This window comes from Ammospiza caudacuta, chromosome 22 (assembly GCF_027887145.1).
Source record: "Ammospiza caudacuta isolate bAmmCau1 chromosome 22, bAmmCau1.pri, whole genome shotgun sequence".
NCBI lineage: Eukaryota > Metazoa > Chordata > Aves > Passeriformes > Passerellidae > Ammospiza > Ammospiza caudacuta.
In genome coordinates, this window is record NC_080614.1 from 5,797,931 (window position 1) to 5,823,350 (window position 25,420).

At 37.7% G+C, this 25,420-nt stretch overlaps 1 protein-coding gene across 1 annotated transcript in view; it reads left to right on the forward strand.

Annotated features, from left to right (window-relative positions):
- The window catches only part of VPS13D (vacuolar protein sorting 13 homolog D), a 102,405-nt gene that overhangs the window by 8,195 nt on the left and 68,790 nt on the right, over positions 1–25,420 (forward strand). The window contains exons 11-35 of the mRNA XM_058818916.1: positions 672–764; positions 1,833–2,043; positions 2,592–2,771; positions 2,994–3,124; positions 3,819–3,891; positions 4,379–4,543; positions 5,718–5,848; positions 6,201–6,333; positions 6,915–9,137; positions 9,477–9,628; positions 10,423–11,457; positions 12,148–12,238; positions 12,801–12,927; positions 14,486–14,666; positions 14,817–14,999; positions 17,510–17,726; positions 18,187–18,397; positions 18,513–18,684; positions 19,683–19,795; positions 20,336–20,545; positions 22,768–23,030; positions 23,235–23,368; positions 23,676–23,831; positions 24,384–24,606; positions 24,977–25,051. Of these exons, the coding sequence (XP_058674899.1) occupies positions 672–764; positions 1,833–2,043; positions 2,592–2,771; positions 2,994–3,124; positions 3,819–3,891; positions 4,379–4,543; positions 5,718–5,848; positions 6,201–6,333; positions 6,915–9,137; positions 9,477–9,628; positions 10,423–11,457; positions 12,148–12,238; positions 12,801–12,927; positions 14,486–14,666; positions 14,817–14,999; positions 17,510–17,726; positions 18,187–18,397; positions 18,513–18,684; positions 19,683–19,795; positions 20,336–20,545; positions 22,768–23,030; positions 23,235–23,368; positions 23,676–23,831; positions 24,384–24,606; positions 24,977–25,051 (6,883 nt within the window). The remainder of the gene's footprint in view (positions 1–671; positions 765–1,832; positions 2,044–2,591; positions 2,772–2,993; positions 3,125–3,818; positions 3,892–4,378; positions 4,544–5,717; positions 5,849–6,200; positions 6,334–6,914; positions 9,138–9,476; positions 9,629–10,422; positions 11,458–12,147; positions 12,239–12,800; positions 12,928–14,485; positions 14,667–14,816; positions 15,000–17,509; positions 17,727–18,186; positions 18,398–18,512; positions 18,685–19,682; positions 19,796–20,335; positions 20,546–22,767; positions 23,031–23,234; positions 23,369–23,675; positions 23,832–24,383; positions 24,607–24,976; positions 25,052–25,420) is intronic.

Below are 25,420 nucleotides of genomic sequence, written 5' to 3' on the forward strand. Positions count from 1 at the left end.
ATGAACTGTAGGAGTATCTTAATGTACCGAAAATTTCTACAGTACTTGGCTAAGCCAGGTCTTCTAGGGCACATATTGTGTTCAGCAGAGTTGTGAAATGTAACAAGAGTAATGGCAGTGGACTAGAAAAATGTCTTTTGCTTTGTTGTTTCATGATAGATTTTTTTAGACTTGGGTGAATCATCAGTTCCCTCAAACAACTTGTTAATCAGTACAAAGAAGACAACATGTCTGAGTAACTGACTATGAATACTACATTGTCCTAATTTACCCAGTTCATTTCCGTCTTTACTCAAGATAAAGCTTTTTTTGCTCCTAGCTAAGCAAGGCATTCTCTTAAATCAATTTATTTTCCCTGGTTTAATTTTTGTGCTGCAAATCCTACTTCTTTTTTGTAATAGGAGGATACAGTTGTGAATTTTTTTACAGTGCTAAAATAGTGTATTTTGCAATGCAAATAAGCTTTATTTAAAATTCAGGGGAATGTCAATGTTTCAATTACCTACATGACTTTAATTAATTTTCATATGCTGAGGCACTTGGATATGATCATTAATGCCATCTTAATTTTTTATACAAGTCCCTGAATCAGTGCAGAGGTACTTGGCATGTTTGTGAACAAGATTCTGTACTCCTTTAATGCAGGTCCTTTACCTTTTTTGTCTTTCCAGGCAGAAATGCATCGTATTGAGGATGAGCTGACTTATGAGGAGTTGAAGGTTCTGTATGAGATAGTCCATAATAAATTTCATGACTTAGCTGAGGTGAGAACATTCTCTCTACAGGGTAATATTTGGAATCTTTAAGTGATTATCTGAGGTATTGTTCTGCTGGAGAGACTGAACATATATTTTTGTTGATTTAAAAGTGTGGCTTTAATGCTAAAATTGCAGAAATGCTCAGTTCCTGCAGTTTTTGCTGTTGTGTCACTTGCACAGTGCAATCTTGTCTTGCCATATGCTGATGTTCCCCAGCAGGATCCTTGCCAGAGTTCCTAGGTCAGGAAAACCCAGTTTGGTTTTCCTCTATGCTGCCAATTAGCCTCTTTCCACTTCTCCAGCCATCCCCACAGAGCACTGGCTGCCATCCATGAAGCAGTGTAGAGGTAGAGCTTTGGCCACTTCCCTTTCAGGTATTTCCTCACCTCAGCTGGGTTCTGAATTTGTTCACATGGAAAATCCCAGTCTGAAAATCCCAGTCAGAAAATCAATTCCACTCTCTATCTTAAAAACAGAGTGGAAATGAAGGCCTGTAATGAATATTTCCCAAAATAAACACGTGACAGAAGTGAGCCTCATGGAAATAGCTTGGGGAACACACCTCATTAAATATGGGCTAATTTCCATAACAACACAACATAATCTCTTGCAAATACAAATGCTAAAATGTAGAGCTGTACCTTATGGTGTCAAATGTTTAGTGTTTCTAGGCTAAGATTTAAATGGTGATATGTGGTTTCATATGTGCATAATCACATGAATATTTTTATATGAATATGCTGTTAAGGGATGATATGTTTGTTACTTCTTTGCTGCTGCTCTCCTCTAGGCTGAGTACTGATTGAGAATATCACTGAGTAAATAGAAAATGAAATTGTGTTTTTATTGTGGTGTTTTGTACACTGGTGACACTCTCACTCAGCAGCAGGAATGTGTATGTCCTGACTGTTCACACAGAGTGTTAAAGAGCCTTTGCCTGATTCCATTGGAGGTTCATCTGAGTATTGATTGAGAATATCATTGAGTAAACAGGAGATGAAATTGTGGTGTTTTGTACGCTGGTGACACTCTCACTCAGCAGCAGTAATGTGTGTGTCCTGACTGTTCACACAGAGTGTTAAAGAGCCCTTGCCTGATTCCATTGGAGGTTCCCCTCCTGCAGAACCCACCCGTGACAGCAGCTCTGGGATGCTGCAGTACCTGCAGTCCTGGTTTCCTGGCTGGGGAGGCTGGTATGGATATGCTCAGCAGACATATGAAGGGGAACCTTTTGAAGGGCTGCTGCCAGACCCCAAGGAGCAGTGGAATCCAGAAGACATACTGGGTATGGAAACACAGGGTTTGCTCCCAGGGTTTGGTACCTGCTCCAGGTGGGCAGAAAGAGCTCTGGGCTTGTTCTGTTAAAGGATTCTGTGCCAGCTGATGTACCCAGGCAGCAGAGCCTGCCTAAAGCTGAACAGCCTGGGCAGTGTGTCAGTGCCTGGGTACCTGCTTATTGCCAGAGCAATACAGGCAATAGATTTGCTTTCACTGTTGCTTAATTCTGCAAATTCATTTATTATTATTATTCTGCAAAGGATTTTGGGACTCCTGTTCAAGTGTATGTGTGGCTCATGTGCTGGGTGTAACAGGAATAGTACTGGGTTTTGGGGTCTTTGTAAATTCAGGCTTATATTACCTTGATTGAAATAGAATATTCCATGAAATTCTTCTTTTAAAAGGAAAAAGGTCTATCTGCTCTAAATTTTGTTTCTGTTTTTCCCCCCAAGAGCTAGAGAAATCTTTATTTTCATATTAATAGGAACTTTCTTGTTCTTCAGTAGCCCTCCAGAAACTTAATTTATTTAATGTGCTGGTTTTGTTTTTTATTAGGCACGGATGAATTTTTTGATCCTGCTGCAGATGCTTCCAGCATGAATACCTTTACCAAGAGAGATCATGTTTTTGCTAAATTAAATCTACAGCTGCAGGGTGGCTCTTTCACTCTGTTGCATAGGAAGAAAAAGGTACTGCATGCTGAAGAGACTGCTTTTATGCAGCTGGAGTTTTCAGGTATTAAGCCCATTTCTGTTCTTTCTTGAAAAAGATGAGAGCTGTTTCACAGTCATTGTACTATATAACAAATTTCCATTTAAAATTTTTTTAGTAGAAAAAAATATATATAAAGACTTAAAAAATACTTGTTTGTTGGACAGTATTTTTTATTTGTAACATTTAAATAACATGTATGCTGTACTAAAAGAAACAAAATAATTTTATATATTTACATTCCAGGTGTAAAGGTCTTGGCAGAATCCCTTCCTCGCAGAAAGTCTTCCCTTCTCAAAGTTCAGCTTGGTGGTCTTTTCCTGAGGGATTTGGCAACAGAGGGGACCATATTTCCTGTTCTTGTTTTTCCAAATCCTGTAGGTGACAAAACCCCTATAAGTTACTATGTGGGATGCATAATTGTTTATGAAAATAGCCATACTCCAAAACTCAAAACATTTCTTATCCCAGAAAGGGAAAACAAAAATCTTGAGGAAAAGTTTCCACCTGTTGAATTTACTTTTCCCTCTCTTTCCAAATATCATTTGTAGAACTTTTCATTTTTTATTCTGCTTTACTGTATGCTTGTGACTTCAACCTTTTAGTTTTATGTGTTGAGAAGAAGATAATTTGTTGAACAATATTTGATTTTTGGAACAAACAGCATTGCTGTTTAATCAGTAATTGTTCTTTTCCATAAAGCCGTGTGGCCCAAGTAATGGTTCTGTTTCACCTGTATGCTGGTCAACTAAATGCACAGACAAATTCTAGAAAATATTTCAAAGTTCTCTTCTGAGTGAACAAAATTTGAATCTAAAGCTATGAGGATTTCCCATGTATTTTGTACTTTGTACTGACTGCAATTTCACTTCAGAGTTCATCCTTTCTGCTGCAGGAGGGGGGAGTGTTTGCCACTTAGTCTATTTTCTTCTTTTGCTTGACCATGTCAGGGGAAAAAATGCATATAATAATCTCAGACTATACATATAGTTCAACAGAAAAGATTTTTATGTTTATCAGGTGGCTTGGTTGATTTTATCTAAACAGTCTTTTTCTTTTAATTCTTATTAGCAAAAAGAGGTTGGCTGCATGTCTTCCTTTGGACTCCAGAGTTTGTCCTCAGAAATGAATAATCACAACACTGGTAAAGATTTCATTTTATGTTTGATAATTCCTACAAACCAGAAATTTTGAAAATAAGTATCTAGAGTTTGAATTAATGCTAATGCATTTTGCACATGGTAAAGATAAAATCATAGAAGCTTTGCACAAGATGTAAGTTGCATGCAGGTTGTCTTTAAAGAAAGGAAGAAATTTGTATTTCAAGACAGTAGGAGTTGCACTTACTGTTTGTTTTGGTTTAAAAAGAAGTAGAAGTTCAACATTAGAACCCCAATTACACAAAGGCTTTTGTATATGTAAACTTGTTGAATTCTGCTGATTGTAGAAGCTGATCATATTATTTCCTTTTCTATTACTGAAGAATTCCTAGACAGTTGTACTTTCCCAGTAGTGCCAGTTTAAAATCAGTTATTAAATTCTTTGGGAGTTGTTTTTTGCTTTTCTCTTATTTGTTTGTTTTGGGTGTTCTTACAGTTGCTTTTTGTAAGTAATTTTTTATTCTGTTGCAGACCCTGATGCCCCAGTATTTGAGATGCTCTATGAAAGAAATCCAATTCACAGCACTTTTGAGAGGCGCCTGGAAGTCAGTACCAGACCACTCAATATTATTTACAATCCACAAGCCATTAAGAAAGTAGCAGACTTCTTCTACAAGGGAAGGGTTCATACCTCAGGTTAACCTTTAATGTGTTTTTTTGCTGGGGTTGGGGATTTGTTGGTGGAATTACATTTTTTCTTATCTTTGATTTTCATTCTTAGAAATATGAAGCAAAAAATCTTCACTTTAAGTTCAAGTTTAACAATACTCCAAGTCTTGTCTGGAGGGTTTTGTTCCTTTGTTTTGTTTTTTGTTTAATTAAATCAGGGATTTTGCTTTGGTAGGCTCATGCAACTTCTGCTTTAAAATTGCAAGTTGTTGTTATGCCCCATTGTGGATGTTCACATCCCCTAAATTAAAGTGCATAAATAAGGAGAGGGGACTTGTTCCTGTAATCTGTTCTGGCAATTGATGGAGTTTTTTTGAGAGGGCAGTTAAAAAGAGTGTTTCTATATTAGTGATACAAAGGAAATAATATTCTAATTCCTATTGTATTTTTTTTTTTTTGTTGATGAGATTAAGGCTGCCCTTTGTGACAGCTTCTTGAGATACCCTGATTTTTAGATTTGAACATACTTGTTCCCTAAATTTCCAAACAAAAAGATTTAGGGTTCTAGTACCTAAACCTGTAACACTATAAAGTGGCCACCTTTGCAGTTTCTGATGAGATAAGAAGTGACAGTAAGTAACATTAGGAACATGAAAATATTCTTGAAATACCAGTTTGTTTTTCTGCTGATTATCATAAATACCAAAATGTTCAGGTTACCTTGTATAAAGATTCATGTGGCATCTTTACTCACAAGGTGAGAATATTCTATAAATATTCAGGTTTAAAACAAACAAACCAACAAAGCAAGCAAAAAAACACTGCCTACATGTGCACATCTTAATGTTTAGTCAGGATTTCTTCTGTGGCCATACTTAGCACCCTTTCTGCATTACTCAAATTTAATTATTTGGGCTGTAGGTCTTTGAGAGAATAGACTTCCAGAGAAAGACCAGGAAATGGATTGGGAAGTATTTTTTTATGGTGATTATTTGTTTTGTGCTTAAATACTTCCTTTTTACTGTGCAACAGCCTGGTGATTAGGCACAGACAGTGACTTTCACCTGCTTTGTTTTCCTGTTCTATATTTTACTGCTAAAATTGAAAATAATTATTTTCTCTTTTTTTCTTCTGTTTTTTCTTCTGATTGAATGAAGGGTGAACAAAGTTATACCTAGTGAGTTTTCCCTCTCTTGTGCAGGTTTTGGTTATCAGTCTGAGTTGGAGGCAAGAGTGGCTGAAGCTGCCAGAAGACAGTACAACAAGCTGAAAATGCAGACAAAGGCTGAAATCAGACAAACCATTGATCGTTTATTGGTTGGAGACTTCATTGTAAGTTTTTGCCTCCAGAACGTTTATGTAGATTTTGAGGACTTTTTCCAAGTCCTTTTGCATTAGGACTTTGAGCTCTAGAGAGTGAGGTTTGTTGTTTGTGTGATGTTCTTTGTGAGCAGGAGGGGAGTTTTCCAGGATTGAGGTGCAGGGCATGTTTTCACCTGCTGAAAATGTTTTGTTTTATTGACCACAGTGCGAGTCTGTGGTTTAACAAGGTACCAAACCTGAGAGTGGCTGGAGTTTGTGACAGTCAGCTCATCAGGAGAAAAAGTGACAGATTAGATGTCTCACATGGCTTTTTTTGGTTTGTTTTCTTGTGAGCCATTGTGTCTTTCTTCTAAACTTTCAGGAAAACAGCAAAAGCTGGTCCGTGTGCCTTGATATCTCTGCCCCTCAGGTGATCTTTCCCGATGATTTCAAATTTGTGGATCCTGTGTTAGTTGTTGTAGATCTGGGAAGAATATTACTCACAAATTCTCAAGGTATGATCTAGAAATATTGCAGCTTTCCTTTTCTATCTTCTTTCGAAAAGTCAGAACTTAAAAAGAAGGGCAAAAAAGTACAGGGAAGTTTTGGGGGATGTTCTTGCATTGTAAAGTAGAAAAAAATCCTTTTCTTAAGATAATAGAATGAAATTTAATATTAGGCAGTAAAGCTAGTTGGAAAAAACCTGATGATGATAAAAATACTCTAGTTAAGTAGCTCATATCTTTCATTTGGTTTTGAGGATCAGAAGAATTGTGTGGGCAGAGTCATGGGTTCTTTTTTTGACAACTTGGTCAAAAGTGAATCTTGCAGGAAGTGGGTTAAAAATGAGACAATAGTGTATTTTAGTAGCTTCTGTACTACATTGTGACTGACACCTTTGTGAATGTAGAAGTGTAGTAGGTTTCTTTTTGAAGAAAAAGAAAGTGACAGTGGAAGGAGGAAAGGGTAGTACCAGATATGCTTTGTGTTAAAAAAATAGAACTTCAGACAGAACGATCAGATAATCATAGGAAACATCTAAGAAGGGAGAAGAGTACTTTTGCTTATTTTTGTTTACTGTTTTTTTAATCCACAGAAGATTCTAAGAGGAGTACAGGTGCCATTTCTTCAGAAGTCAATGAATTGAGTGATGAAGAATATAAAACACCTCTTGCAACTCCTCCCAATACTCCACCACCAGAATCCAACACCAATAGTGGCATCAAAATGTCTGAATTTACTGGAGTAGAAATAAGTGAAGAGCAGCTCCAGGCACACTTAATGAGTAAAAAAATGTATGAGAGATACACACTTTCTTTTATGGACCTTCAGATCATGGTGGGCCGAGTGAAAGACAACTGGAAGCACGTTCAGGACAGTGATGTGGGTCCAACTCATGTCGTAGAAAAATTCAATGTTCACCTGCAGCTGGAGCACAGACTGATATACACATCTGACCCAAAATACCCAGGAGCTGTCTTGTCTGGCAACCTGCCAGACTTGAAAATTCACATCAATGAAGACAAAGTGCTGGCTTTGAGGAACTGTCTGACACAGCTGAGTACATCTGAAGCTAAGTCTTCAGATGCCCTACATTTAGGGAAAGACAAGATTTTTGCAGAGGTTGACCAGTTTGGCAGTTTGCACGACTCTGTGATGAATCTGACACAGAGTGTTGTCATGCTGGAGCAGCACACCCGGGAAGTTCTTGTTGAATCCCAGCTGCTTTTGGCTGAGTTCAAAGTCAACTGTATGCAGCTGGGTGTTGAGAGTAATGGGAGATACATCTCTGTGCTCAAGGTTTTTGGCACCAACGCCCATTTTGTGAAAAGGCCTTATGATGCAGAGGTGTCCCTGACTGTCCATGGCCTGCTACTGGTTGATACTATGCAAACATATGGAACAGATTTTGATCTCTTGATGGCTTCTCATAAGAACTTGAGCTTTTGTGTACCAACAGGAAGCCTTCGAGACAGCAGGGCTCAGTCCCCAGTCTCTGGACCACAAGATGCACATCCCATTGATGTTGCTGGTTTGGCAGAGAGGTGCAGTACATCCTCCACCACCTCACCCAGTAACAATGGAAAAGATCAAGAGTCCTTGATAAAATTGGAGTATCAGTTTGTGAGTGCAGAATGCCCATCCATGAACTTGGATAGCAGTCTGCAGGTGATCTCTTTACAGGTGAACAACCTGGATATCATCCTGAACCCAGAGACTATTGTTGAACTGATTGGGTTTCTCCAGAAATCTTTCCCCAAGGAGAAAGAAGATTCTAGTCCTCAGCCTTTAATAGCTGACTTGGAGAGAGATTGGAGGGAACAGGAAACATTCCAGTCTACTTATGCACAGAACACAGAGGTAGCAGTTGATATCCACTGGTTAAATGTTCTCCTCCTCAGGACAGTTGCCATGACAAATGGAGAAAAATATGGCAGAAAAATTGCAACAGCCAGTATTGGTGGCACCAAAGTCAATGTCTCCATGTGCAGTAAACTGGATGTGAATGGCTCTCTTGGATGCCTTCACCTGATGGATCTGATTGAGGACAATGTGAAGAACCAGTATGTGGTGAGCATAGGGAGCACAGGGAGGTGTGAAAATCTCATTGGCGATGTGAATTTCTTTGAATCTTTGCTCTTTAGGCTTGATGATGGAAATAACCTTCCAGATGCTTTAAGTTTCACTTTCACAGAAAAGTCAAAAGAGGAGTGTTCTCTCAACCTCAAAATGGCGTCCTTACACTACAACCACTCAGCCAAATTTTTGAAAGAATTGACTTTGACCATGGATGAGCTGGAAGAGAATTTCCGCAGCATGTTGAAAAGTGCAGCTACAAAAGTTACAACAGTCTTGGCAACTAAAACTGCTGAGTACAGTGAAATGGTTTCTTTGTTTGATACCACACCACGATCAAGAGATGTTGGCAGTGCAGAAGATAACGAAGGTGGCTCATTTGGGTCACAGTCCCTCAAAGCTGATACTATCAAACTTATATTAAATGTAAACATTGAATCCCCAATTGTCTCCATACCTCGAAAGCCTGGTAGCTCTGAACTGCTTGTAGGTCATCTAGGACAAATATCTATTCAGAATTTTGTACCAGGAGAAGATGAGTCTACAAGTGATAGGCTGCAAGTTGAAATTAAAGATATTAAGATGTATTCATTGAATAGTAGTCAGTCTACAAACAAGAAGGAGCCTGCAAGTGGGATACCCCGTGGGTCACATTCCTCATCAGGTCCTGCCAGCACTAACAGCCAGGAAGAATCTCATTTTACTCGTCATGACTTCTTTGAATCATTGCACAAAGGTCATGGTATGTTAATCAGAGGAGTCTTAATTATTATAAATGAGTAGTATATGTGTTAAAAATGTATATTGAGTGTATATTCTGCTTCATCCATCCTACTAAAACACATTGGTCAGTTTTAATGACAGTGGGCTAGTTACTGTATTTATATCTATTTTTAGTCTCCTAAGCAAAAATGGAATGGTGCCTTTTAAACAGAAATTGAGCAAAACATAACCATAGAACCTGAGTCCAGCATTGCTCAGATTCTGAGCAAGTTCAATAGCTCCTGTGTTATCTTTTCCATACAGTATTTATGGGCTAATCAGTTCACTTACTCTAATGTTGCTTTAATTTCTCTTACAGCTTTCCACATTCTGAATAACACCACGATCCAGTTTAAATTGGAAAAGATACCACTAGAGAAAGATTTGGATTTAACTTTTCCTCTGTGTAATGAAGACTTGGGAATATCAAGCATTATGAAGATTGAAGGGAAATTTGTGAACCCTCTTCAGGTACAGAAATGTAGTATTTCCACTATCAATGTAAAAACATTTCCCTGCATAGAAGATGAGTATTTTTCAGTATCTTCAGGTTTAATATGTTAGTAGTTTAGAAATCAGATCCTTATAGACATGGTTAGAAGAGACAGTCTTAAGTCATAATAATAATGAGCAATATTTAACCTTGTCTGGGGACATTTTAAACACTTTTATGAATTACTTTTGCTTATGAATATTAGTATAACTTATTATGAATAACTTTTGCTTATCTTGAATACAGAAGGAAAGGTAAATGTGTCATTATCCAAACGACACTGTCCAAACAAGTTTATTTGCAGTTGTAGTTGAAACTAAGAATTAATATGTCATTACCTTGAAAAAAATCTGTGCAAGAGCAGAGGTTTTAAATAGAGAAAACTGGAACATCTAATACTTAGGAGAAAACCGTGATGGCTATGTAGAATGTTTGTTTCATTAATTACTGTGTAAGCTCAGGTGGTGAATTATTTTTAATTAATTCTTTCTGGATGCTTTTTGCCCAGGAATACAAGGTATCCTATTCTAGGATCCCATCCCATGTGTCATCTTACAGAGCTCATACAGAAGAACTGTTTTGCTTCAGTTTTGCATTGTACCTTGTTTTGAGTAGTTATTGTTGTTGTTGTTGTTATTATTTATTATTATTTTGGATGAACTTAAAATTTGTGTGGTTTGAAATTCCACTTATGAGTTTTAGAATATGTGTATTGATTCCATTAATACAGAGAGCTCCAGTGTGATGATTGTTTCTTTTCTCTACATTGTAGGTGGTGTTAGCAAAACATGTATATGAACAAGTCCTTCAGACTCTGGATAATTTAATTTACAGTGAAGACTTGAACAAATTTTCAGCCACTTCTGTATCTCCAGCTAGTCTTAGCTCTCCTTCAGCATCACTTCATAGTACAGGCTCAGAATTCTCGAGTGAACGGAAGGAAAATGGTTTATTCAGCCACTCTAGTTTTAATTCTGTTCCAAACAAGCCCTTAGCTATCAGGGAAACAAAATCTTTTACTCAAATTCAAGCAAACTTTCACATCTCAGAGCTCCAGGTTCAGTTAAGTGGTGATCTCACACTTGGGGCACAAGGTCTTGTCAGCCTTAAATTTCAGGATTTTGATGTTGAGTTTGCCAAAGACCACCCTCAAACCCTGTCCATTCAGATTGCCTTGCGTTCCCTGCTGATGGAAGATCTCTTGGAAAAGAAACCAGACTCTAAGTACAAGAACCTCATGGTGTCTCATGGAGCACCCAAACCATCCAGCTTAGCCCATAAGGAATATCTTTCACAGTCCTGTCCCTCAATGTCCAATGCAGAATATCCCGACATGCCACGTTCCCTCCCTTCCCATATGGAAGAAGCACCCAATGTCTTTCAGCTGTACCAAAGACCAGTTTGTGCCTCCCGTAAGAAGCAAAAGGAAGATGCTGATTCTGAGTATCCTCTGACTCCACCTCCTTCTCCATCAGCAGACAGATCCAAGTTGCCCTGTGGAAAAAGTAACTTTGATGATTCATTAGTTCATATCAATATATTTCTAGTGGATAGGAAACATCCTGAATTTTCTTCTCGCTATAACAAAATTAACCGTAGTGTAGATGTTGATTTTAATTGTCTAGATGTGTTAATTACTTTGCAAACTTGGGTAGTAATATTGGATTTCTTTGGGATTGGATCCACTGCTGATAACCATGCTATGAAGCCGCAGCCTGAAGATACTCAGCAGACAATCAAAGCAGAAATAAATTCCTTGTCAGCCTCTCAAGTCCAAGAGCCTGTAAACACTAAGCTGGATCTAAAGGTATACTTGACATGGAAAACAGTAATTGGATTGTCTGTCATAAAGCATCTGGTTTATAGGAACTTAAGGTGACATTTACATCATGTGTTTTATTTTCTGGTGGGGAGTGTACATAAATGCAGAAACAGAATTAGAATGTATGTAGATATAGTTAAAAAAGGAGTTATAGAAAAGTAGAACTTGTGCAAAATGTTTGGCTCCCTTGCTCTGTGACCCTCTCTAATGAAAAGGTTGTTTCAGTATTAAAGACCTAACATGCTGCAATTGGCACTGTGCTGTTCTAGGTATAAACTGTGGAGTTTATTTATGCAAAAAGGTCTATATTTTGTAAATATATCCATGTATGTTTATACACCTATATGTATAAACAGTTTTTTTGAAAAACCCATGTTGTATGTATATAATATAATATAGTCTTTGCCCAGAGACCCTGCAGTCTAACTAACATGTGACAAAAGGTAACAGTGCTGGATTTGTTCTTGATCTGATAATTCTGAATTGCTTGGGAGACCCATTAATATGCAAACAAAGCAGTAAAAATGTTGCTCTCATTCACTGGCTCCCAATCAGATAATTATTGTTTGGCATTCATGTATTACAGTGCAGTTGTCTTGGAAAAAATATAAACAAGATGTTCAAGCTCTGAAGTCATGTTTTTCATACCAGTTTGTTCCTGTTTTATTTGACCAGGTCCATTCTTTATCCTTAGTCCTGAATAAGACAACCAGTGAGCTTGCTAAAGCCAGTGTGGCAAAGCTGGCAGCTCACTTGGAAGTGATTGGTGAGTACATTGAGGGGCTCAGGTTGTTCACAGCTTAAAATAAAATGAGTGCACATGAGTAAAATGTGCACTGGAATTAAGGTTTTAAGTGATTTTCCTTTGGTGCTCATTGGGGTTTGTGTATTTTTTCTGGGCAAAATGTACATTCTTCTCCCACTGCTTCCTTTGGTTTTTTAGGGTTTATTTTAAATCTTTACATTCCTCCCAGTTGTCAAACCTTTCATCATTTTAACTGTGATTGGCTGTGATTTTAACACTTCACTTTCACAGAGTAGAACAATAGTTTTTATTACTGTTCTAGAGGATGAAAAGTAATTCTATCTAAGTTTCACAAATCAAAGTGGTGTGATCACATGATGTGTGTAAATCCTATAGTAATGTGTGGGTTAATACAATCTTTGTAGCAGAAACACATTATTTTCTTTGAACATGAGGTTTAATATTTAATTGAATTGACTTATTTAATTACTTGTAGTGATGCTATCCCAGTAATAGAAACTTTTGGGGTTTAGTAACTGATCTGTGTTTGAGGAATGCTGATTGTCTGTCCTTTGTTTTCCAGAGGGAGATTTGGCCTTGCAGGGAAGTATTGGAAGTCTGTCCTTAAGTGATCTTACATCTCATGGAGAATTCTACAGAGAACGTTTCACTACCAGTGGTGAAGAGGCTCTCATTTTTCAAATCTTAAAGTATGAATTTAAACTTTTTGTTACTCAATATTAGCTTGTTACTCCATTAACTTCCAAATCCCCTCCAAAAAAACCCAAAAGTTGAACAAACCCAGAAAACCCAAGCCCACAACTGTCATGGCTGCATGATTCTGCTTTGGCCTCTTGGGACTTATGTGGGACTTAAGATTTTTAAGTTTATAACTGAAAATATTCTAACTTATATTTGTCTTGCAATGTATGAAGAAATGGAAAAGGAAAGGTAGTTTTTTATTTACCTCTAAAGGTGTTCTTAGAAGTATTTATATGATAGTTTGTTCCTATCTAAAATGATTCTTTTTTTAAGTTGGAAGAAGTTTTCAACTCATGAAATAGATCTTCCTTTGCTTCTTGATTTTGGAAGAAGAGGTTTGCTTTCATCATAATGTAAATTTGAATTTCTTTGTTATGTTTTAAGGAATAGGTCTTATCTTGTGATGTTTCCTGTTTTTCCAATTAATCTGATTAGAAATTATCCAAGTAATATTATGGAATTAATATCAAATATGACAGAATTGAATTCTGATTCAAAATTGAATGTACACATTATCCTGCAGTGGAGTAGTTACCTTAAAAGCCACTGTTTTGGTATAACATCACCAAAGGTCTAACTGGTATACAGAGATTAAAAGTACATTCCAAATCCAGACTATTTCTATTTGCTTAATTAAAACTCAGCAGAACTTAAATGTACAAAATTTAGAAGTATTTAATACAAAACAAATTTTTCATGTCTGCAACTGAGATAGTGTTAATTACATGCTGTGAACATTTATTAAATCTGTCCCAGGGCCAGATCAGTCTCATAACCTGAGGTTATGAGTTTGATCCTCACAAGGAGCAGCAGCTTTGGTGGTCCCAGTTGTGGGTTTCTGTGGGTCTGGACTGAAGGCATTGAGACAGCAGTTCATGTTCATGTTCACACTCAGGTGTTTATTATTTCTTATCAGTAAAACACTCTCACTACTCTCAGTTGGGCAGCTTTTCATTAGAAGGCACAAAATGCCCAACAATCTCTTGGTACAAGGGCTTTTCAGACTAAACTGTCCAATTAAGAGCTGACACCTGGATTATTTTCCCTTTTAACCCAATAACTGATCCCACAGAGCTGCAATGGGGACTTTTCTGCCCAATTACAAAATGCCACCCAAACCCATGAGGAAGGAGGAAGAAGAAGCATGAAGAAGAAACTCAGGACAGCACCCTGTGCCCTCCACCTTGCTGCCATCCACAACACACTAAAAATCCCAAAACCTCAATTTCTCACCAAGTGATACACCTACACTGCTCTTTATAATCTATTTCACACTTTTGTGGATTCTGGTCTATCTTGAAGTCTGGGAAACTTTCTCCATGAATGAGGGTCAGAGTCAGTGCTGCCCTGGGGGTCAGTGCTCCCAGAGCAGACACAGAAATATTCCCAGTGCCCTGGGTTTCCACAAAATCCTCTATACTACTATTTTGAATGCAGCAAAATGTCTAGTGCTGCTTCTAAAATGTAGCTAAGATTGATAAATTTTACTTTCACCCCTTCTCACAGGTATGGGAGGCCAGACCCTCTGCTGCAGAGGGAGTGTGACATCCGTGTCACCCTGAGGATGGCCTCTGTCCAGTACGTGCACACCCAGCGCTTCCAGGCCGAGGTGGTTTCCTTCATCCAGCATTTCACTCAGCTCCAAGATGTCTTGGGCAGGCAGAGAGCAGCAATTGAAGGACAAACAGTATGTCTGGGCCTTTTTTCTATTCTTTCCCAGCCTGTTTTGTTAATCAAGGGATAATGATCCTGAGTTCAGTACTAATCAGTGGACAATAATCACCTGCGTCCTGCAATATGTGTAATTATTTTTGAAATGTATTTTTGCTCTTTCCAGGTGAGAGATAAAGCCCAGAGAGCTTCCAGAGTTCTTCTTGATATTGAGGCTGGGGCTCCTGTTCTGCTTATACCTGAGAGCTCCAAGTCCAACAGCCTGATTGTAGCTAATCTGGGGAAGCTGAAAGTGAAGAACAGATTCCTGTTTGCAGGAATGCCAGGGACCTTTTCATTAAAGAACAAGGTAGGAGCATTGCTTCTTCTTTTAGCAGCTTGCAGTTTTGCTAGTTCTTGTGTGTTTTATTTCTAAATCAAAATTTTAAATGACTCTTAAATTTTATTTTATATATTGACTTTATTGTTCTGCTAATGAGAATCTGTGCTAGTGTGCTGGCAAATCTTATACATTTGCATGCTGTGCTGCCCTTCCTATCTTGAATTTACTGTCTGAGGCTCTGGGGCAGAGGAGAGACTGAAGTGAGTGTTTGGAGAGAGCAGGGGGAATAAAGGAGGCTGAACTGACTCCAGCTGCTCTGGTGAGGATCAGGACCCAACCAGGTGCACACCTGAGTGTGGGACCAGGATGGGCTCTCAGCTCACCCTTTTTGGTTCCTCCAGCTGCTCACCATCAAAATTTCCACAGTGTGAACAGCAGAAAACAGGGTGCTGTGTTGGCTGAGACTTGCTCCAACACACTGGACAACAAAATTGGGGTTTATTTTCTGCTCTCAGTGAAAACTGAGTGTGTGTAGTTGCTTTGGTGAGGTGAAACCATGGGAAAGGTTTCCAGAATGGAGCCACAAAATTTGGGAGAAGGAAGATCCATCTTGGATGGCTTTCTATATCTAACCCATTCAACAAAACAGATGGGTGTCTGGGAACCCTCTAATTTGATTTGGAGGGATTAGAAGTTGGATGGACTAAATTACTGCAGTGTGTCTGTTGCCTTCATCTGGTTGGTGTCTCCCTGTGTCTACTGTAAGAAAATAGTGTACTGTGATGTTATTTTCTGTACTGTAGGATATTGATACAAATAAAGGTTTGTAAGCAGTAAACACCTACATTAACATTATAAATTAAAATAATTGTGCACAATAATTTAATTTCAGCCTAAAAATACTGTGTTATGTTGCACTGTAGAAATGTAGGAGTTTAAAATGGAATTAGGTGGGGTTTGGCTTTTTTTTGTTGGTTTTGTTTTCATTTTTCCTCTGTCCTATGTTTATTTTTGAGGATCGGATTTTACAAGGCAATGCTTACAAGGATCCTGTTTTATTTGAGGTATTTCACATCCTTATGGCAGTGTTCAGGTGCTCCTCATTCATTCTATAAAAAAGAAAGTATTCTTCTGGAATTCAGCACTTTAAAAGCTACTTCATTTATTAAAAATGATGTTTCTGTTCTAAAGATTTTGCTGAATTCTATAAGAATTGGATGTAAACTTTTTGTGGTGTGCTCTTTATGCATGTGTGAGGAACTGCTAATTTGGATTTAATTGCATAAATTCATAGATTTATAGATGATGTGATGATTTTCCTTTGCATGTACTTTTCAGTCTTTTCTTTGCAGTATGAAGTTAAATGTTCATGTCCTCAAATTTTTTTCTTAAAATCCTTGGTTGTGTTTACAATTAATTTTTCCAATGTTTTTCTTATATTTAAAAACCATGTAAAGCAATAAAATATTAACAATTAAAACCAGAAAGGGAAGTTTATGATAGGGATTGATGTGACATCAGAAGCTGGATCCAGAAGGAAGATGGGAAATGATAGTAACACTAAGTGATAGTAAACACTAAAGATAATTGCTACCTGTATGTAGAACATGATGTTAATTAATTGAAATGATTGACAGATTAATTCCAAAACTGCCTTTGGGCTATAAAGATGGTGTGCAATCCTCTTCCACCAGACAAATCCCAGAGTGGTTGGGGCCATTCCATTACAGAAGGCTGTCAGGTTGCTCAAGCAGGATTTTTGGGAAAAGAAATTTCTAATGTTGATGTGACTCTTTTTGTAGTGAAATTTGCAGGTTTTTGGTGCAAGAGAGCTCATGGATTTCCACTGGATTTGTGGTGGTGGGAAGATGTCTGAAATGGTTTACATCAATATAAATGAATTTTTCTTTCTTCACTTGTGAGGAATTTAACATTAAATGTAGGGATTTATCCAGCCTTGAACTGCAGGAGAATTTTGGGACACATTTTGGTGTGACAGCTGAAGCATTTAAAGTGCATAAAATGTGCATGTGCGGAAGTGTTAGTTCATATATTGTAATAAAATATGAAGTTGCTGACATGATCTTGCAGAAATAATGGTATATGTTTTTTTCATCACCTGAAAAACAGCTTTAAATATTTAACAGTTTTTATTCTGCAGAAATGTTTAATGCTCTCACACTCTTACCCCTCCACTTTGGTATTAATTTCATTTATATGAGAATATTTCAGTTTTATGCAAAACCCTCTGCTTTTGAATTAGTTTGTCATTGAAATGATTCTACAGCTTTTTGAGGAAGGTTGCTGAAATAAACTTTTTTTACAAAGAAAATGTTCTCATCTGCTGTTAAGGCTGTAGGAGAAAAGTTTGGGCATTTTTCTCCAGCAGAGAATACTGGCATTCTAGTAACATACTTTCTACCAGCAGAAGATACTGGCATTCTAGTCATTTGTTGCAGCTTGAACATTGATGCATTGGTTCCTTAGAATTTAAGTCAAAAATCTGATATTAATTACAACATTTCTTTCATTAGCAGGATTCTGTTCAATTTTCCTCTCCTATGGGAACCCCAAAACACAGTGTGAAGAAAACAAGTGCTGATGAGTCCAGATCAGCAATAGAAGGATTGGTCATGAAAAAATCATCAGGAGCAAACATTTCTAGGCTGAAGAACGAGCCTGCAGTGAGCACATCGAGTAAGCAGCAGGGGCAGCCATCAAAGCTGCCTGTTGTCCCAAACCCTGAGAGCCCAGGTATGTGAGAGCCATGGGAACCCCATGGAGCTTCTTTTGCCTTGTGAAAGAGTGCAGTGACATTTTGCTTTGATCTTGTGTGACACTGAAAAGATATGAGGCTCTGGGCTTAAGATTGTGGATTGGAGAATGAATTACTTCTGAGCTTTAAGGGTGATTTTTTGCAGCTTAAAGGACTAAGGGGTTGTAGTTCAGTTTCTGGAAGAACAGTCCTGCAGATTGGGTGTGTTTTGAGATGCATATTGCACACATACAAGGAGTGTGCTTGGACTCCTAATTAGGATTTAGATTGACCTGTGAATGAGCTTGATATCTGCTAGTTACAGATATTGAACATGAATTTAAAAAAAAGTGGAATAAAATCAAAACTAAATTAAATTTCTTTTTAAAAGTAGGTTGCATTAGTTTTGCACAGATTCTGTTCTTCTTCCTTAATGTGTTATCTCCTGTGTGCTTGCAGAGGATCACATCTGCCTCTTAGACTGCATTGTAGTTGATCTGCAGGACATGGACATCTTTGCTGCTGAAAGATACCAGAGAGAATATTCCAAGGCTGTGGAAGATACCAGTGCAGATTTGAGCTTTCCATCCTATTTGGTGAGGCAGACAGGAGGGAGCCTGCTGACAGAACCCTTCAGACTGAAGTTAAAAGTAGAGAGAAATTTGGATAAGTGAGTTTAAACAGAGTCACTTATTCTGTCACCTAGAGCAGTGTTTTTGTATTCTAAAGGTCTTGTCTGCTGTTGGAGGTCCTGGAAGCACTGAGGTTTTCTCTTTTTGTTGCAGAGAGCTGAGTCATGCTGTTGCAGACATTTCAATCCACGGCAACCTGTCCTCAGTGCACTGCTCCCTGGATCTGAACAAGTACAAACTGATCCGGGGGCTGCTGGAGAACAACCTGGGCGAGCCCATCGAGGAGTTCATGCGCCCCTACGACCTACAGGATCCAAGAATTCTTGTAAGCAACCCTGTGCACCTGAAATTCTCTTGAAATGTCTGGGGGTGTGTCTTGGTTTGGAAGGACAGGAGTCTGCTAAGGAAGGCAGGAGCCTCCCCTGAAGTGGAGAATGTAAACCCTCCCCACCCCTCTGAATTGCTATAAATTTTACATTAGGGGCTCTCAGGCAAAAAATGTGGGAACAGGAATAACAGTTCTTTAATAGGGAAGAAAATAAAAGGATAAAAGAAACAATGCAGTAAACTAAACCAACACTGACAGAGAGCACAACCTGACACCCTGTGGGTCAGGCTGTTGGCAGCAGTCCCATTGGAATTGTGGCTCAGCCCTCCTGCAGTGTCAGGGCTGGCTCTGCTGGAGCAGGGATCCTGGAGAAAGGTGCAGTCTCTTCCTCTGAAGATCCAGGGGCAGAGGCAGCTGCTGTTCCTCTGGGAAATCCAGTGGAGAAGCTGTGCTGGTGTTCCAGAATCTCCAGATTACATCCAGGTAGGAATGCTTGGCTCCTCCCTCTGGGCTCACATCTCCCAATGGGATGCTGCAGTTCTTATCAGCCATGCAGTGACATTAAATAGCTCTTATCAGCAGATGTCTCCCCTTAGAGAATTGGGTGTGGAAGAGATAAGGAAAACTGCCCACTGAGCAGAAGACAACTGCCATCCAGATGGTAATAGAACACATCTTGCCTTGCAATCTGGAACAGACTGATTTCTGATTTTGCTGATGGCAGCAATATTTTAAGGACAAAGAAGCTCTAGACCAGGACTGTGAAAATGGGTTAGTGGTCATTTTCAAGTTAAAGGCCACAGTGTTGTGAAATGTAACATTTCCCCAGTAATGGTTAATGAAACCATTGATGAAGAAGAGATGGTTAATGAAACCAGTTGGAGAAGAATGACATCACACAAAAGATATTTACATTTACTTGAAATACAGGTTAATTCAGAGATCAAATTTACAGAGATGCTCTGATAAAGAATGTTGGTGTTTTCCACTTTCAGACAGTTTTGAGTGGGGAAGTGTATACTTCCATGTCATTCCTCATTGACATGGTTAATGTGAGCCTGGAGCTGATGGATCCAAAGGGGAAAGATGGAAGCAGCTCTTTAGCCAGGTATGGATGTTCTTCTCTTACTGAATACCTTGTCCTAAATACTATGCTTATGTGAAAGATACAGGAAAAGAATTAAAATAATATGTGGAATTACAATTTAGTAATGCAGTGAAATGGAATTTCTTAATTAGACTCCAAACTGAGAGTTTGAGCTGCTCTGAGAGATGAAATGGGTGACACTGTTCAAAAGATACATCTGTCTTTCCACTTGTCCTTGAAATAACAGTCCAGCAGTCAGTACTTGTGTAAAAGAAATAGTATTTTAATTAAGAAAGTAAAACAAGGGGAGGTTAAAAAAGCAGATTTCTGCTATGTTGGCTTGTTGGGTTTTTTTAAATCCAGAAGGCTTTTAATCAGTGGAAAATATTATTACATTTAGTACAGATCTATTTTCTATCTCTATGACATGATTGTAGTTCTTTTAGAAATTACTTAAATGAAAGATTTCATTAGTGGGCCATACTTGTAAAATAAATGACTCCAAGGAATAAACAAACTCTAAGTCTTTTGCGTGTGTTGTTTTGCTTTTTATTCTCCCAGGTTTGATTTTAAGAAATCCAAATTGCTTTTTGAAAGCTCTTCAGATGGAACCAAGTCTGTAAATCTGGTCTCTCATTCCATGATGGCCTTTGACACTCGTTATGCTGGACAGAAATATGCTACAGGCCCCCCAAATGTCTTCAATTGCATCTTCCAATCATCCAAGAACACCAGCAGCCCAGGAGCAATCCAGATTGAATTACATTTCAGGTTGGTAATTCTGGGATTTTTTTTGTTTTTGATAATGACATCATCAGTATTATCCTGATTTTAATACATGTGGTACTATTGTAGATAAACTTGGGGACATTGTATTTCAATCTATTTCTATTTCAATTCACTGTATTTTGGGGTGATCAGTGGTACTTGATAGATTAAAATCTTCAGTTATTAATTCTCTGGAAATTGTTGGATTTTTTTTTCCTTTTTTGCTTATTGCAATAAAATGTAGGTTTGAATGTGTAATGGATCAGATGAAGGTTTGACCTATTAAAATCAATAGTGCTTAAAGCTTGATAAGTCTGGCCTATCACTTGTCTATGTGCATAAAACCAGTTTGTAGAATTTTTAATAGAAGTTGCACAAAAGCTGTTTCCCAGCAGGTGTCACACTTGGTTTTCTGAGGGCATCAGATACAGACAGAGACAGAACCTCATTCAAAAACAATCTCTGTGTTCTGTTCTATGTTCTGTCCTACCCTCTTTGGTTTTTCTTACCTGTTTTGATCCAATTTAGTATTGAAATTAGGAATATAAAGTATAATGTCAGTATTTACCTGTATCAGCATGGTGGTTTTTTGAGGAATGTTAACTGTCAAAAAAGAGGGTGAAGTGAGATGTCTGGAGATGCTGCTTTCACTTCTAATCTGATTTGCTGACCAAGCTCAGCTTTCTCACTCTCTGAGTGTGATGTCTTCTGGAACAGTTGCAGGAGTAATGTAGAAAAAAAATTGAGGATTATATTAGTCCAGTAGAAAATTTTAGAGACAATTTTTCATAAAAACCAGCTAAAGAATCTTGGCAACTGAGAGAATTTTTTTTAAGATTTGGATGCTGCATTACGGTTTTAAGTACCTAAAAAATGTGTTCAGAAAGGAGCCAATATTTCAATTTGATTAAAACTAAAATGGGATTTACTAAAAAATACACCCTAAAAAAGCCCCAGATGGTGTTCACAGAACTGTTGAGTCAGTAGGCAGCTAGCTTAGACACAGTTAGTGAATTTGCACAGTACAGCCTAATGTGCTTTATGAGGGAGAGTTTCAGGAATCTTCTTCCCAACTGTTGTGATTTTAAATTTCAGCTGCAGCAGCATGTGGTCTGTTTTTAGTGGTGAGAGCATCCTTGGCAGAAGATGCAAGGGCTGGCAGAGCTCAGTGATAGTGCTGTACTGCCTGGTGCCTCTTGAAATATCCTGGAGAGCCAGGCAGGGTTATAGGCTTTGCTGTTGGAAGCTCCCCACTAAGGCATCACAGTTCTTTGGAGATTTTATAGCTCACAGTGTGCTGGATTGAAAATTGTTTCATGCTATGTAAGCACTTAGATGATTTTCCAGTTAGCATGATCAAATGTAAGAGGTATTCCAGATCACAAAGCCAAGCACTTTATCCCTCCTGGCCAGACCTTCAGAATGGGATGCTGGAAGCTCAGGCAGGCTGACATTTTTTCTGAATGACAAAGCAGCTTCCTGTGCTGCAAAATGGTGCCAGGGTAGGAGAGGAAATTCAAGTTTTACCTCTTATCTCAGAGCCAGGTCTGAGTTTCACACACAGAATGTTAGACATAAAATGATAATAAAAACATAAGACAAAATGATAATAAAACAAAGATATAAAATAAGAATAGAAAAAGGTTTTAAAATTTCAGATTTTGAAAATTAATAATTTAAGTGTGTTAAAGGAGGTTTTACAAATTTCCTGTCATGTAGTTTTTCAGTTCATCTCTTGTATCATTATGGCTTAGAATTTGTGCAGTTAAGATCTATTGGGGTTCTGTGGGTATAGCAAATTGTTGAATTTCAATCTGTTTAAATATATATATATGTGTGTGTGTGTGTGTGTATGTGTATATATATATCAAATGTATATATAGGAGTTCAAACTCATATATATAGGAGTTTAAATATAAATGTATAGCTATACAAAAATATATAAATTTATATATATATAAATGTGTATATATAAAAATATACGAATGTATATATATAAAATGTATATATATATAAAAGTTTGTATATATATATATATGTATATATGTAAAAATAAATACATATATATAAAAATGTGTGTATGTATTTTAAAGGCCAGACACTTTAAACCAAGTCCATGCCTATAAAATGCCATATGAGTCTTACTAGATACTGATAGTTGTCAGCATGATTTTAAATATTTACAGGTTTTAAAGCTCACCTGTGTGATTCTCTCTTCTTAAAAGGTCTACTAAGGATTCCTCCAGTTTCACAGTTGTTCTGAACAATCTTCGTGTGTTCCTGATATTTGACTGGCTGTTACTGGTTCATGACTTTTTATGCACTCCTGGGGACACCAAAAAGAGGGAAAATCCCCATTGCCGGCAGCGATCCTGCATCAGTGACACCAGTGTGGTTCCCAAAGCTGTGAAAAGGGGAGTGGTTACCAAACGTTCCTCGCTCCCTGTGACAGCAGAAAAGCAGCTGGAAGTCAAGGTTAATGTGACAGGTAAATGTGCTCTTCTCTGATGCTTTTGTTTTTCTCATTAAGGAAGTTTGTTATTCTCATTGAGGAGTTTTTCTCATTAAAAGCTGTGTGCTGGTGTAAAGGCAGCTCCATTAAAGGAAATCAAGAAACCTGCTACAAATGCCTGAAGTACCTTAATGATATTGCCAGCAGCCCTGTTAGTTATTTGTCTTTTTTCTGGTTAAGGAACTGAATTTGTGGTTGTTGAAGACATGTCCTGCTTTGATACCAATGCAATTATTCTGAAGGGAACGACTGTTCTCACTTACAAGCCCAAGCTGATAGATCGTCCTTTCTCTGGCAGTTTGTTTGGCATCGAGGTAAGAAAAATAAATTTTCTTCTTTATAACATCTAAATTAGAGGAGTTTGTGAAGATACTTTACTATAAACATATATACAAAAGAAATAGTCCAGATGCTTTTTGAAGTCTGTTGGTTTCTCATCAAATGCTCTCATTTTACAGCAGTTTTGAGAATAGTTTTATGTTTATATTATATAAATATATTTATGTTTATATTTTCTGTTACAAGATTGCAAGACTTGACTGCAGCCTCAAAATATTGCTAGTTCTTCCCAGGCTTGTTATCTCAGTTCATAATTTTTTAAAAATAATTTGCAATTTTTAGGTGTTTTCATGCCGGTTAGGAAATGAGCAAGAGACTGCACTGTCAATTATTGATCCAGTACAGATTCATATGGAACTTATTGGGAATTCTTCCTATCCAATTGGTTCAGGACTGCTGGATGCTTTCAATAGTGAAGATTTTCCTCCTATTCTAGAGGTAATATTAAAGCCTGAATAAAACTGTGCAGTAGAAATACTAGCAGAGATATTTTTATGCCCAAGGATTCAATAGAAGATTTTCAAATGCATAAGAAGAGAGTAAGGTAACTTTTTCCTGAAATGGAAAAGAAAAAGAAAGAAGCATGTAGAAAATGCTCTTAGTGGTACTGAAAAAGGGATTTATGGGATATGTTACAGAGATTAATAGTGGGGGAAAGAAATGGGCTGATTATGTAGGCTGATGGTGTTGGATAGTTACTAATAGCTGAATGGAAATTGTATTTTTCTATATTTTCTCTTTCTAATTGTTAGGACATATTAGAGGGGAATTATACTTAAAGATTTTTACTATTGTATCAAAATAAAACTTCTTTTCCCTGAGATGTACTAGTTTTGGTTGTTGGTAAATAATAACAATTTGATACATTTATTATTGGATCTTTAAAACAGCATGGTGATCAGATTGTAACACTAAATTTTGTCTTCCTTTGGGAAAAGCTTTATGTGTAGAAAAAGGTAAGTGACTCTTATATTCTGATTTTTCATTTAGATTCAGTTGCAAGCACTGGATATCAGACTGTCCTACAATGATGTTCAGCTCTTCCTGGCCATTGCAAAGTCAATTCCCCAGCAGACAAGTGCAGCCCTGCCTGACTCAGCTGCCTCAGGTGCTGGGAGTGCTGCTGATTCCTCCAGTTCAGCACTGGGGCATGAGAACTCCTTGGCTCATGAAACCAGAGATGGCTCCAAACGTGTGCTGGATCCTGTTCTTGGTATGTTTTTCACTGCTGGAGTGAAACCATTCCTTATATCTAAGGGAATTTTCTACAAGGTGAAGCTAATCTATGTGTTGAACACAAAAAATGTTGGTATCTCCATGGGGTAAGACCCTTTGTTGGTTGGAACTACTGAATAATGGCATTGTCCTGATGATGTAAAAACTGTAAAAAACAACTGTAAACTACAACTGTAAAAAACATAAAAGCAGGGCTGAATCGTGTGCTTTTGCTAGAGTTGCAATCTTAAATAAACAAACCCCCATTTGTTAAATAAAGCCCCATTTACATACAGATGTATCTTGATTTTAGAAATGAAATAAGTAGCTAACTGTGAAGGATTTCTGCCTGTAACTGTTCATTGCAGAAGCCCAGCTGGCTCGCCTGCAGGAGCTGGGGTTCAGCATGGAAGATTGTCGTAAAGCTCTTCTCATCTGCCAAGGTAACATCAGATATTCTTAGCAGGAGTTTGCACATTATTCATTTTACCTTAACTGCAATTAAGTAAAGCCTTTAGACTGTCAGGTGGTTATTCACAGGCACTGTTTCCTTCTTTAGAACATCTTTGGCTCTGTGCTGGCCTGTGGTCTTAAACATTATTCTTCCTGTTCTGCTCCTGTGTAAAATCCACCTCCCAAAGATTCTTTCTGCCCTTTGGGATGTCATGTATGGGTGCTTGAGTGTATTTTGGTTTGAGAGTTTTAGTTGTGTTCAGACTGGTAATTTTTATGGTGCACCGATTTCTTGCTATTCCACATCTCTTCCTCTTGAATGCATGTGTTTTTGTTTCTCCCTTTTAAAATCATATTTC